The sequence below is a fragment of the Salvelinus namaycush genome, chromosome 23, assembly GCF_016432855.1.
Source record: "Salvelinus namaycush isolate Seneca chromosome 23, SaNama_1.0, whole genome shotgun sequence".
Classification (NCBI taxonomy): domain Eukaryota; kingdom Metazoa; phylum Chordata; class Actinopteri; order Salmoniformes; family Salmonidae; genus Salvelinus; species Salvelinus namaycush.
In genome coordinates this window covers 2,504,839-2,518,054 of record NC_052329.1, presented here as the reverse complement: position 1 = coordinate 2,518,054, position 13,216 = coordinate 2,504,839, and the positions used below count along the sequence as shown (strand labels likewise).

General features: G+C 44.6%; 1 protein-coding gene across 1 annotated transcript in view; it reads left to right on the top strand.

Moving 5' to 3' along the window:
* Positions 1 to 13,216, top strand: part of LOC120018024 (rho GTPase-activating protein 42-like) — a 97,468-nt gene that overhangs the window by 66,780 nt on the left and 17,472 nt on the right. The window contains exon 3 of the mRNA XM_038960978.1: positions 216 to 277. Within this exon, the coding sequence (XP_038816906.1) occupies positions 216 to 277 (62 nt within the window). The remainder of the gene's footprint in view (positions 1 to 215; positions 278 to 13,216) is intronic.

The window sequence follows — 13,216 nt, the reverse complement described above, 5'->3', positions numbered from 1 at the left end:
ATTTAATCCATTGACTCATCCTGTGAACTCCATTACAGTAGTTTAAGTACCTGATACTATAGATCAATGCATATTTACTTAATGGAACCTATATCGATCCTCTGCCACATTGATGTTTCCCACGTTAATAACTCACATGTTCATACTGTGTATATGACCTTTAACCCGGAACTGATATTAGATTAAAGAGATCCTGTATGTTCTTTCTTTTCCAGCCCAGTCGTTCAAGGAGTTTTCCCAGCTACTGAACACAGTGGAAGAGGAGAGGAGACGCTTGGTAACAATTCTATTATTTCAACTATTTATATCCTCTTTATGTATGCCATGAGAAAGTGGTCATCAACTTCATTGTTCTATTTTAATTTAGTACAGATTAGATCCGTCCTATCGGTTATTGCGGTTATAGGCCTATTACATATGTAGGATCTTAATTTGATCACTCTTTTGTTGCGGAGAATTTTCCTGTAAAGCAGGAAATGCAAACTTGTAGTGTATTTGAGTTTAAAAAAAAGACTTCTAAAGTTTGTCATTTCAACTTTGACATTTCAGATTTAATTCGCCCCGAATGAATAATGTATTAACCCCGACACAAATGTCCATGAATTATAATCCACATACTGATTAACATTTCCTGCTGTAGAAAACTGGCTCAAATTAATACCCTACATCTGTAATGTGTAGCCAATTTTTTACGTTATAAAGTCACAGATATTGTTACTAATAGTTAGCATATAGCAGCGAACCCAGAGAGGCTGTGTAATGATGAGGTCCGTAAAAACAAAAAAAAAACTTTTTCTTGTCCCATTTAAGACATTAATTTAGCGGTTAAGGTGCTTCAACTATTCTCAGATCCCACTATGTCTGTTCACCAAGTTCTCTGCTCTGAAATTATCTGGACACTTTTTCAAATAGCAAATATACCAACCCCATTATAGTTAGCTTATAGCAGCCTAGCGAAAGAGGATGCAGAATGAAGTCCAGGTCCAGGGAACGGTGCAGTAGCATGTGGCATACTAGTCTCTTCCCACAACCACACTGCAGAGCCATGACTCTGGCGAGCAAGACTAGTGGAATACTGAGCCCTTTAACTGCCTTTAACTGAGGCTGGTGTAATGGAGGCTCAACAATGCAGTTAGCCTGGTAGTGCCATAGCTATGCCAGACGTCAGTTTTTGCAGCCGAACAGTGATGTCAGGCATAGCACATTCAGAGTAACTGAGTAGGTTGGCTGCCAGCGGCAATGTACTGAAACCTTTTATATTGAATTGATGTCCACATTTATTGTCAATTCCAAATGTGATTGGATGGACCATGAAAATAGCATTGTGTTGAATGATATTGTTCTAGGTCACAAAAAGGCTACACCAACCCTGTATTGGATGTTATTGTAGCGTACGGTACCATGTTGTATTGTGATCTGGCTACACCAACCCTGTACTGGATGTTATTGTAGCGTACGGTACCATGTTGTATTGTGATCTGGCTACACCAACCCTCTATTGGATGTTATTGTAGCGTACGGTACCATGTTGTATTGTGATCTGGCTACACCAACCCTGTATTGGATGTTATTGTAGCGTACGGTACCATGTTGTATTGTGATCTGGCTACACCAACCCTGTATTGGATGTTATTGTAGCGTACGGTACCATGTTGTATTGTGATCTGGCTACACCAACCCTGTATTGGATGTTATTGTAGCGTACGGTACCATGTTGTATTGTGATCTGGCTACACCAACCCTGTATTGGATGTTATTGTAGCGTACGGTACCATGTTGTATTGTGATCTGGCTACACCAACCCTGTACTGGATGTTATTGTAGCGTACGGTACCATGTTGTATTGTGATCTGGCTACACCAACCCTGTACTGGATGTTATTGTAGCGTACGGTACCATGTTGTATTGTGATCTGGCTACACCAACCCTGTACTGGATGTTATTGTAGCGTACGGTACCATGTTGTATTGTGATCTGGCTACACCAACCCTGTATTGGATGTTATTGTAGCGTACGGTACCATGTTGTATTGTGATCTGGCTACACCAACCCTGTACTGGATGTTATTGTAGCGTACGGTACCATGTTGTATTGTGATCTGGCTACACCAACCCTGTACTGGATGTTATTGTAGCGTACGGTACCATGTTGTATTGTGATCTGGCTACACCAACCCTGTACTGGATGTTATTGTAGCGTACGGTACCATGTTGTATTGTGATCTGGCTACACCAACCCTCTATTGGATGTTATTGTAGCGTACGGTACCATGTTGTATTGTGATCTGGCTACACCAACCCTGTACTGGATGTTATTGTAGCGTATGGTACCATGTTGCATTGTGATCTGGCTACACCAACCCTCTACTGGATGTTATTGTAGCGTACGGTACCATGTTGTATTGTGATCTGGCTACACCAACCCTGTACTGGATGTTATTGTAGCGTATGGTACCATGTTGCATTGTGATCTGGCTACACCAACCCTGTACTGGATGTTATTGTAGCGTACGGTACCATGTTGTATTGTGATCTGGCTACACCAACCCTCTACTGGATGTTATTGTAGCGTACGGTACCATGTTGTATTGTGATCTGGCTACACCAACCCTCTACTGGATGTTATTGTAGCGTACGGTACCATGTTGTATTGTGATCTGGCTACACCAACCCTCTATTGGATGTTATTGTAGCGTACGGTACCATGTTGTATTGTGATCTGGCTACACCAACCCTCTATTGGATGTTATTGTAGCGTACGGTACCATGTTGTATTGTGATCTGGCTACACCAACCCTGTACTGGATGTTATTGTAGCGTATGGTACCATGTTGTATTGTGATCTGGCTACACCAACCCTGTATTGGATGTTATTGTAGCGTACGGTACCATGTTGTATTGTGATCTGGCTACACCAACCCTCTAACCCACACCTCTACTTAACTACATATTTAAGGGACCGTCTCAAAATACACCACAGTAAATTATGTTTATAAATTGATGAAACAGTCAATTGGTAGTTCATCCGTGGTAATCTGTTTGACCAATACACAGAATATGTAGATGAGCCACGAAGAAGACATATTCTCATCTGAGCCACGAAGAAGAAGAAGACATATTCTCATCTGAGCCACGAAGAAGACATATTCTCATCTGAGCCACGAAGAAGAAGAAGACATATTCTCATCTGAGCCACGAAGAAGACATATTCTCATCTGAGCCACGAAGAAGAAGAAGACATATTCTCATCTGAGCCACGAAGAAGAAGAAGACATATTCTCATCTGAACTGGCTAAGCCCACTGTTTAGGGACTGTGACTGTCACCTTAGCCAACTCAATACGGATGTGTACCAAATGTTCCCTTTATAGTGCACTACTTTTGACCAGGGCCCATAGTGCACTATACTGGGGATAGGGTGCCATTAGGGAGGCACTCAAAAGCTATATCATTATAGTCTGTAATTATTTCTCAAACAGGAAATGCCATCGGGGGAGCGTATAAGATTTGTTTTGACAGGATGACAGGGGAATGATGTATAGGGATGGAAAGTTCCGCTACAAGAAACAGTCAGGTTTGTTTCATTTACATTACTCTGTGGTTGTGTCCAAAATGGCATCACGTTCCCTATCCAGTGCACTACTTTAGACCAGGACCCATAGGGAATAGGGTGCTGTATGGCTGTATCTCCAACTATGTCCCAGAGAAAGGAAAGGGGTCCTGTTCAAAGTGTTTTACAGAAAATAACAGCCTGTTTTCATCAGCAAGACGTAATGGATTTATCTTGGCAAGATAAGCTATATACTGAACCAAAAATATAACCGCAACAAGCAACAATTCCATAGATTTGACTGACTTACAGTTATAATGAGGAAATCAGTCAATTGAAACGAATTCATTAGGCAGTAATCTATGGATTTCACATGACTGGGAATACAGATATGCGTCTGTTGGTCACAGATACCTTAAACAAAATGGGCCTCAGGATCTCGTCACATTATTTTCATGCATTCAAATTGCCATCGATAAAATACAATTGTGTTCGTTGTCTGTAGCTTATGCCTGCCCCATACCATAACCCCACCGCCACTATGGGGCACTCTGTTCACAATGGTGATATCAACAAACTGCTCGTCCACACGACGCCGTACACCTGGTCTGCGGTTGTGAGGCCGGTTGGACGTACTGACAACTTTTTTTCCTTTTTTCTTCTTAATTTAACATTTTATTTAACTAGGCAAGGCAGTTAAAACAAATTCTTATTTACAATGACGGCCAAACCCGGATGACGATGGGCCAATTGTGCGCCGCCCTATGGGAGGAGAGGGGGAGGCCGTCATTGTAAATAAGAATTTGTTCTTGACTTGCCTAGTTAAATAAAGGTTAAATACATTTAAAAAAGACAACATTCTAGCTTTACAAGTACTGTAGTGACACCTTTAGCACTGAGATGCAGTGCCTTAGACCGCTGCGCCACTCGGGAGCCCAATTCTCTAAAACGATGTCGGATGCGGCTTATGGTAGAGAAATTAACATTCAATTATTTGGCAACAGCTCTGGTGGACATTTCTCCCCTGGCGTGACTGAACACAAAGGAACACAGAGGCCTTTGAGGAGAACAAGCGCTTTCTGTCTGTGGCCACTTGTTTCATGAATTCTTATCGTCTGAACTAAAGTCAGGCCAAAACAGCCCACATCATTCATTAGACCTGTTGTAGAAACTGCACAGCAGCACAGCACAGAACAATTGGACAACCTCACAACAAAGAACAAAGGAGGTTTGCTGTGGAAATCTCTTATTCACTTTTATATCATTACATTTTAACACTAGAAAAGCCTGGCCTCGAGGGACATTGACACGTCAACATTCTCACAGTCTAATAAATACATTTCATATATATTATTGCAAAGATAATAAATGTAATAAATGTATTTCAAAGAACACAATAGCATTTTCATTAGTTTATGTACCTGTAGTCTATAAATTAACACCATCACAAAGATCGTTCATTATTAATGTTTAACTTCTGAACCAACAGGAGGCCCTCCCTGCCTCGTCCTGTAATATCATCCACTGTTTATCTTCTGATCCTAGTGTCAGTCTAAATTAATGAAAAGCCAGATGAAATGCAGAACAGTTCAAAATCGTTCAAACATGTGAGGAACTTTCCACCGAAACAGATACTCTCTCTACCCTTCATCCTCCTCTCTCCCTCCTCTCTCCCTCCCCCTCTCCTCCCTCCCTCCCTCCCCCTCTCGCCCTCTCCTCCCTCCCCCTCTCCTCCCTCCCTCCCCCTCTCTCCCTCCCCCTCTCCTCCCTCCGCCTCTCCTCCCTCCATCTCTCTCTCCTCCCCCTCTCCTCCCCCTCTACTCTGGGTATAAGCGGTGTCTAATGTTACTCACTCTTCGTGCTTTAGTGTAATACTGAATATTTGGGATGCAAATAATCGGCTTTACAGCCATGCACAAGTTGTCTCAAAATACCCCTTCTTTAAAGACAACTTTAGAGTTTGAAGTGTTAGCTAGTGGGACTTCACAGCTTAGCCTCTCCCCATGTCATAAACTGGTAGCTGACAGGGAAATATGAGATGGCTCACGGAAAGAGGAAATTAAATGTTTTCCATTGTCAAGTGGATCAGCATATCAGCATGTCCTCCGTCCCTAATGGCACCCTATTCCCTAAAGTAGTGGAATATGGGTCCTGGTCTATAGTAGTACACTATCGGCCCTAGTCTAAAGTAGTACACTATAGGCCCTGGTCTAATGTAGTGCACTATGGGTCCTGGTCTATAGTAGTACACTATAGGCCCCTGTCTAATGTAGTACACTATGGGCTCTGGTCTAATGTAGTACACTATAGGTCCTGGTCTAATGTAGTACACTATGGGTCCTGGTCTATAGTAGTACACTATGGGTCCTGGTCTATAGTAGTACACTATGGGCCCTGGTCTATAGTAGTACACTATGGGTCCTGGTCTAAAGTAGTGCACTATGGGCCCTGGTCTAAAGTAGTGCACTATGGGCCCTGGTCTAAAATAGTACACTGTGGGTCCTGGTCTATAGTAGTACACTATGGGCCCTGGTCTATAGTAGTGCACTATGGGTCCTGGTCTAAAGTAGTACACTATAGGCCCTGGTCTAATGTAGTACACTATGGGTCCTGGTCTATAGTAGTACACTATAGGCCCTGGTCTAATGTAGTACACTATGGGTCCTGGTCTATAGTAGTACACTATGGGTCCTGGTCTATAGTAGTACACTATGGGTCCTGGTCTATAGTAGTACACTATCGGCCCTAGTCTAAAGTAGTACACTATAGGCCCTGGTCTAATGTAGTGCACTATGGGTCCTGGTCTATAGTAGTACACTATAGGCCCCTGTCTAATGTAGTACACTATGGGCTCTGGTCTAATGTAGTACACTATAGGTCCTGGTCTAATGTAGTACACTATGGGTCCTGGTCTATAGTAGTACACTATGGGTCCTGGTCTATAGTAGTACACTATGGGTCCTGGTCTAATGTAGTACACTATGGGTCCTGGTCTAAAGTAGTACACTATGGGTCCTGGTCTAATGTAGTACACTATGGGCCCTGGTCTAAAGTAGTGCACTATGGGCCCTGGTCTAAAATAGTACACTGTGGGTCCTGGTCTATAGTAGTACACTATGGGCCCTGGTCTATAGTAGTGCACTATGGGTCCTGGTCTAATGTAGTACACTATGGGTCCTGGTCTAAAGTAGTACACTATGGGTCCTGGTCTAATGTAGTACACTATGGGCCCTGGTCTAAAGTAGTGCACTATGGGCCCTGGTCTAAAATAGTACACTGTGGGTCCTGGTCTATAGTAGTACACTATGGGCCCTGGTCTATAGTAGTGCACTATGGGTCCTGGTCTATAGTAGTACACTATAGGCCCTGGTCTAATGTAGTACACTATGGGCCTTGGTCTATAGTAGTACACTATGGGCCCTGGTCTAAAGAAGTACACTATGGGCCCTGGTCTATAGTAGTACACTATGGGCCCTGGTCTAAAGTAGTGCACTATGGGCCCTGGTCTATAGTAGTACACTATGGGCCCTGGTCTAAAGTAGTACGCTATGGGCCCTGGTCTATAGTAGTACACTATAGGCCCTGGTCTATAGTAGTACACTATGGGTCCTGGTCTAAAGTAGTACACTATAGGCCCTGGTCTAATGTAGTACACTATGGGCCCTGGTCTAATGTAGTACACTATGGGTCCTGGTCTATAGTAGTACACTATGGGTCCTGGTCTATAGTAGTACACTATGGGTCCTGGTCTAAAGTAGTGCACTATGGGCCCTGGTCTAAAGTAGTGCACTATGGGCCCTGGTCTAAAATAGTACACTATGGGTCCTGGTCTAAAGTAGTGCACTATGGACCCTGGTCTAAAGTAGTGCACTATGGGCCCTGGTCTAAAATAGTACACTATGGGTCCTGGTCTATAGTAGTACACTATGGGTCCTGGTCTATAGTAGTACACTATGGGCCCTGGTCTAAATAGTAGTACACTATAGGCCCTGGTCTAAAGTAGTACACTATGGGTCCTGGCCAATAGTAGTACACTATGGGTCCTGGTCTATAGTAGTACACTATGGGCCCTGGTCTAATGTAGTACACTATGGGCCCTGGTCAAAGTAGTACACTTTAGGCCCTGGTCTAAAGTAGTACACTATGGGCCCTGGTCTAAAGTAGTACACTATCGGCCCTGGTCAAAATTAGTACACTATGGGCCCTGGTCTACAGTAGTACACTATGGGCCCTGGTCTAATGTAGTACACTATGGGCCCTGGTCTAATGTAGTACACTATGGGCCCTGGTCTATAGTAGTACACTATGGGCCCTGGTCTAATGTAGTACACTATGGGCCCTGGTCTATAGTAGTACACTATGGGCCCTGGTCTATAGTAGTACACTATGGGTCCTGGTCTATAGTAGTACACTATGGGCCCTGGTCTAAAGTAGTACACTATAGGTCCTGGTCTATTGTAGTGCACTATAGGCCCTGGTCTAAAGTAGTACACTATCGGCCCTGGTCTAAAGTAGTACACTATGGGCCCTGGTCTATAGTAGTACACTACGGGTCCTGGTCTAAAGTAGTACACTATGGGCCCTGGTCTAAAGTAGTGCACTATGGGCCATGGTCTAAAGTAGTACACTATGGGTCCTGGTCTAAAGTAGTACACTATATGCCCTGGTCTATAGTAGTACACTATGGGTCCTGGTCTAAAGTAGTACACTATAGGCCCTGGTCTATAGTAGTGCACTATGGGCCCTGGTCTAATGTAGTACACTATGGGTCCTGGTCTATAGTAGTACACTATGGGCCCTGGTCTAAAGTAGTACACTATGGGCCCTGGTCTAAAGTAGTACGCTATGGGTCCTGGTCTATAGTAGTACACTATGGGTCCTGGTCTATAGTAGTACACTATGGGCCCTGGTCTAAAGTAGTACACTCTGGGCCCTGGTCTATAGTAGTACACTATGGGTCCTGGTCTATAGTAGTACACTATGGGCCCTGGTCTATAGTAGTACACTATAGGTCCTGGTCTAATGTAGTACACTATGGGCCCTGGTCTAATGTAGTACACTATGGGTCCTGGTCTATAGTAGTACACTATGGGTCCTGGTCTAATGTAGTACACTATGGGCCCTGGTCTATAGTAGTACACTATGGGCCCTGGTCTATAGTAGTACACTATGGGTCCTGGTCTATAGTAGTACACTATGGGTCCTGGTCTATAGTAGTACACTATGGGTCCTGGTCTATAGTAGTACACTATGGGTCCTGGTCTATAGTTGTACACTATGGGTCCTGGTCTATAGTAGTACACTATGGGTCCTGGTCTAATGTAGTACACTGTAGGCCCTGGTCTAATGTAGTACACTATGGGCCCTGGTCTAATGTAGTACACTATGGGTCCTGGTCTATAGTAGTACACTATGGGTCCTGGTCTATAGTAGTACACTATGGGTCCTGGTCTAATGTAGTACACTATGGGCCCTGGTCTAATGTAGTACACTATGGGTCCTGGTCTAATGTAGTACACTATGGGCCCTGGTCTAATGTAGTACACTATGGGTCCTGGTCTATAGTAGTACACTATAGGCCCTGGTCTAAAGTAGTACACTATGGGCCCTGGTCTATAGTAGTACACTATGGGTCCTGGTCTAATGTAGTACACTATGGGTCCTGGTCTATAGTAGTACACTATAGGCCCTGGTCTAAAGTAGTACACTATGGGCCCTGGTCTATAGTAGTACACTATGGGTCCTGGTCTATAGTTGTACACTATGGGTCCTGGTCTAATGTAGTACACTATGGGCCCTGGTCTAAAGTAGTACACTATGGGTCCTGGTCTATAGTAGTACACTATGGGTCCTGGTCTATAGTAGTACACTATGGGCCCTGGTCTATAGTAGTACACTATGGGCCCTGGTCTATAGTAGTGCACTATAGGTCCTGGTCTAATGTAGTACACTATGGGTCCTGGTCTAATGTAGTACACTATGGGTCCTGGTCTATAGTAGTACACTATGGGCCCTGGTCTAATGTAGTACACTATGGGTCCTGGTCTATAGTAGTACACTATGGGTCCTGGTCTAATGTAGTACACTATGGGCCCTGGTCTATAGTAGTACACTATGGGCCCTGGTCTATAGTAGTACACTATGGGCCCTGGTCTATAATAGTACACTATGGGTCCTGGTCTATAGTAGTACACTATGGGTCCTGGTCTAATGTAGTACACTATGGGCCCTGGTCTAAAGTAGTACACTATGGGTCCTGGTCTATAGTAGTGCACTATAGGTCCTGGTCTAATGTAGTACACTATGGGCCCTGGTCTAATGTAGTACACTATGGGCCCTGGTCTAAAGTAGTACACTATGGGTCCTGGTCTATAGTAGTACACTATGGGTCCTGGTCTATAGTAGTGCACTATAGGTCCTGGTCTAATGTAGTACACTATGGGCCCTGGTCTAAAGTAGTACACTATGGGTCCTGGTCTATAGTAGTACACTATGGGCCCTGGTCTATAGTAGTACACTATGGGTCCTGGTCTATAGTAGTACACTATGGGTCCTGGTCTATAGTAGTACACTATGGGTCCTGGTCTATAGTAGTGCACTATGGGTCCTGGTCTATAGTAGTACACTATGGGTCCTGGTCTATAGTAGTACACTATGGGTCCTGGTCTATAGTAGTACACTATGGGTCCTGGTCTATAGTAGTACACTATGGGTCCTGGTCTATAGTAGTACACTATGGGCCCTGGTCTAAAGTAGGGCACTATGGGTCCTGGTCTATAGTAGTACACTATGGGTCCTGGTCTATAGTAGTACACTATGGGTCCTGGTCTATAGTAGTACACTATGGGTCCTGGTCTAAAGTAGTGCACTATGGGCCCTGGTCTATAGTAGTACACTATGGGTCCTGGTCTATAGTAGTACACTATGGGTCCTGGTCTATAGTAGTACACTATGGGTCCTGGTCTATAGTAGTACACTATGGGTCCTGGTCTATAGTAGTACACTATGGGTCCTGGTCTATAGTAGTACACTATGGGTCCTGGTCTATAGTAGTACACTATGGGCCCTGGTCTATAGTAGTACACTATGGGTCCTGGTCTATAGTAGTACACTATGGGTCCTGGTCTATAGTAGTACACTATGGGCCCTGGTCTAATGTAGTACACTATGGGCCCTGGTCTATAGTAGTACACTATGGGTCCTGGTCTATAGTAGTACACTATGGGTCCTGGTCTATAGTAGTACACTATGGGTCCTGGTCTATAGTAGTACACTATGGGTCCTGGTCTAATAGTAGTACACTATGGGCCCTGGTCTAATGTAGTACACTATGGGCCCTGGTCTATAGTAGTACACTATGGGCCCTGGTCTATAGTAGTACACTATGGGCCCTGGTCTATAGTAGTACACTATGGGCCCTGGTCTATAGTAGTACACTATGGGCCCTGGTCTAAAGTAGTACACTATAGGCCCCTGTCTAATGTAGTACACTATGGGCCCTGGTCTAATGTAGTACACTATGGGCCCTGGTCTATAGTAGTACACTATGGGCCCTGGTCTAAAGTAGTACACTATGGGCCCTGGTCTATAGTAGTACACTATGGGCCCTGGTCTAATGTAGTACACTATGGGCCCTGGTCTAAAGTAGTACACTATGGGCCCTGGTCTAAAGTAGTACACTATGGGCCCTGGTCTATAGTAGTACACTATGGGCCCTGGTCTATAGTAGTACACTATGGGCCCTGGTCTATAGTAGTACACTATGGGCCCTGGTCTATAGTATACACCTATAGGGCCCTGGTCTATAGTAGTACCACTATGGGCCCTGCGCTATAAGTAGTACACTATGGGTCCCTTGGTACTATATGTAGTTACACTATGGGCCCCTGGTCTATATGTAGTACACTATGAGGCCCTGGTCCTATATTGTATTAACACTCTGAGGTCCCTGCGTCTAATGTTAGTACACTCTATGGCCCTGTCTATTAGTAGTACAACTACTAGGTCCCTGGTCTAAAGTAGTTACACTATAGGGTCCTGGTCTATTAGTAGTGCACTTATGGGCCCTGTCTATATGTTAGTACACTATGGGTCCCTGGTCTATAGTAGTACACTCTGGGCCCTGGTCTAAAGTAGTACCAACTATGGGATCCTGGGTCTATAGTAGCTACACTTAGGGGTCCTTGTCTATAGTAGTACACTATGGGTCCCTGGTCTATAGTAGTACACTATGGGCTACCGTGGTCTAATAAGTTAGTACACTCTGGGTCCCTGGTATCGTAGTACACTATGGGTCCTGGTCTATAGTAGTACCAACTATGGGCCCCTGGTCTAATAGTAGTCCACTATAGGTCTAAGTAGTACATATGGGTCCCTGGCCAATGTAGGTACACTATGGGTCCTGGTCTAATAGTATAGTACCACTATGGGGTCCCTGGTCTATCGTAGTTACACTATGGGTCCCTGGTCTTCTAATGTAGCTACACTAATGGGCCCTGGTCTATAGTAGTACACTATAGGCCGCTGGGTCTATAGTAGTACACTATGGGTCCCTGGTCTATAGTAGTACACTATGGGTCCCTTGGTCTATATGTAGTACACTATGGGTTCCTGGCCCGTCTATAGTGTAGTTACCACTATGGTCCTGGCTCCTGGTCTATAGACTTGGGGATAGTAACAGACCAGAGTGGAACATTGGGGATAGAAACAGACCAGAGTGGAACATTGGGGATAGTAACAGGCCAGAGTGGAACATTGGGGATAGTAACAGACCAGAGGGGAACATGGGGATAGTAACAGGCCAGAGTAGGAACATTGGGGATAGTACAGGCCAGAGTAGAACATGGGGATAGTAACAGGCCAAGGGGGGAACATTGGGGATAGAACAGACCAGAGGGGAACATTGGGGATAGTACAGACCAGAGTGGAACATTGGGGATAGTACAGAACCAGAGTAGAACATTGGGGATAGTAACAGGCCAGAGTGGAACATTGGGGATAGTAACAGACAGAGGGGAACATTGGGATAGTAACAGACCAGAGTGGAACATGTGGGATAGTAAACAGACCAGAGTGAACATTGGGGATAGTAACAGGCCGGAGTGGAACATTGGGGATAGTAACAGACCAGAGGGGAACATTGGGGATAGTAACAGACCAGAGTGGAACATTGGGGATAGTACCAGACCAGAGTAGAACATTGGGGATAGTAACAGGCCAGGGTGGAACATTGGGGATAGTAACACACCAGAGGGGAACATTGGAGATAGTAACAGACCAGAGTGGAACATTGGGGATAGTAACAGACCAGAGGGGAACATTGGGGATAGTAACAGACCAGAGGGGAACATTGGGGATAGTAACAGACCAGAGGGGAACATTGGGGATAGTAACAGACCAGAGTGGAACATTGGGGATAGTAACAGACCAGAGTGGAACATTGGGGATAGTAACGACCAGAGGGAACATTGGGGATAGTAACAGACCAGAGGGAACATTGGGGATAGTAACAGACCAGAGTGGAACATTGGGGATAGTAACAGACCAGGGGAACATTGGGGATAGTAACAGACCAGAGTGGAACATTGGGGATAGTAACAGACCAGAGTGGAACATTGGGATAGTAACAGACCAGAGTGGAAACATGTGGGGATAGTAACAGACCAGAG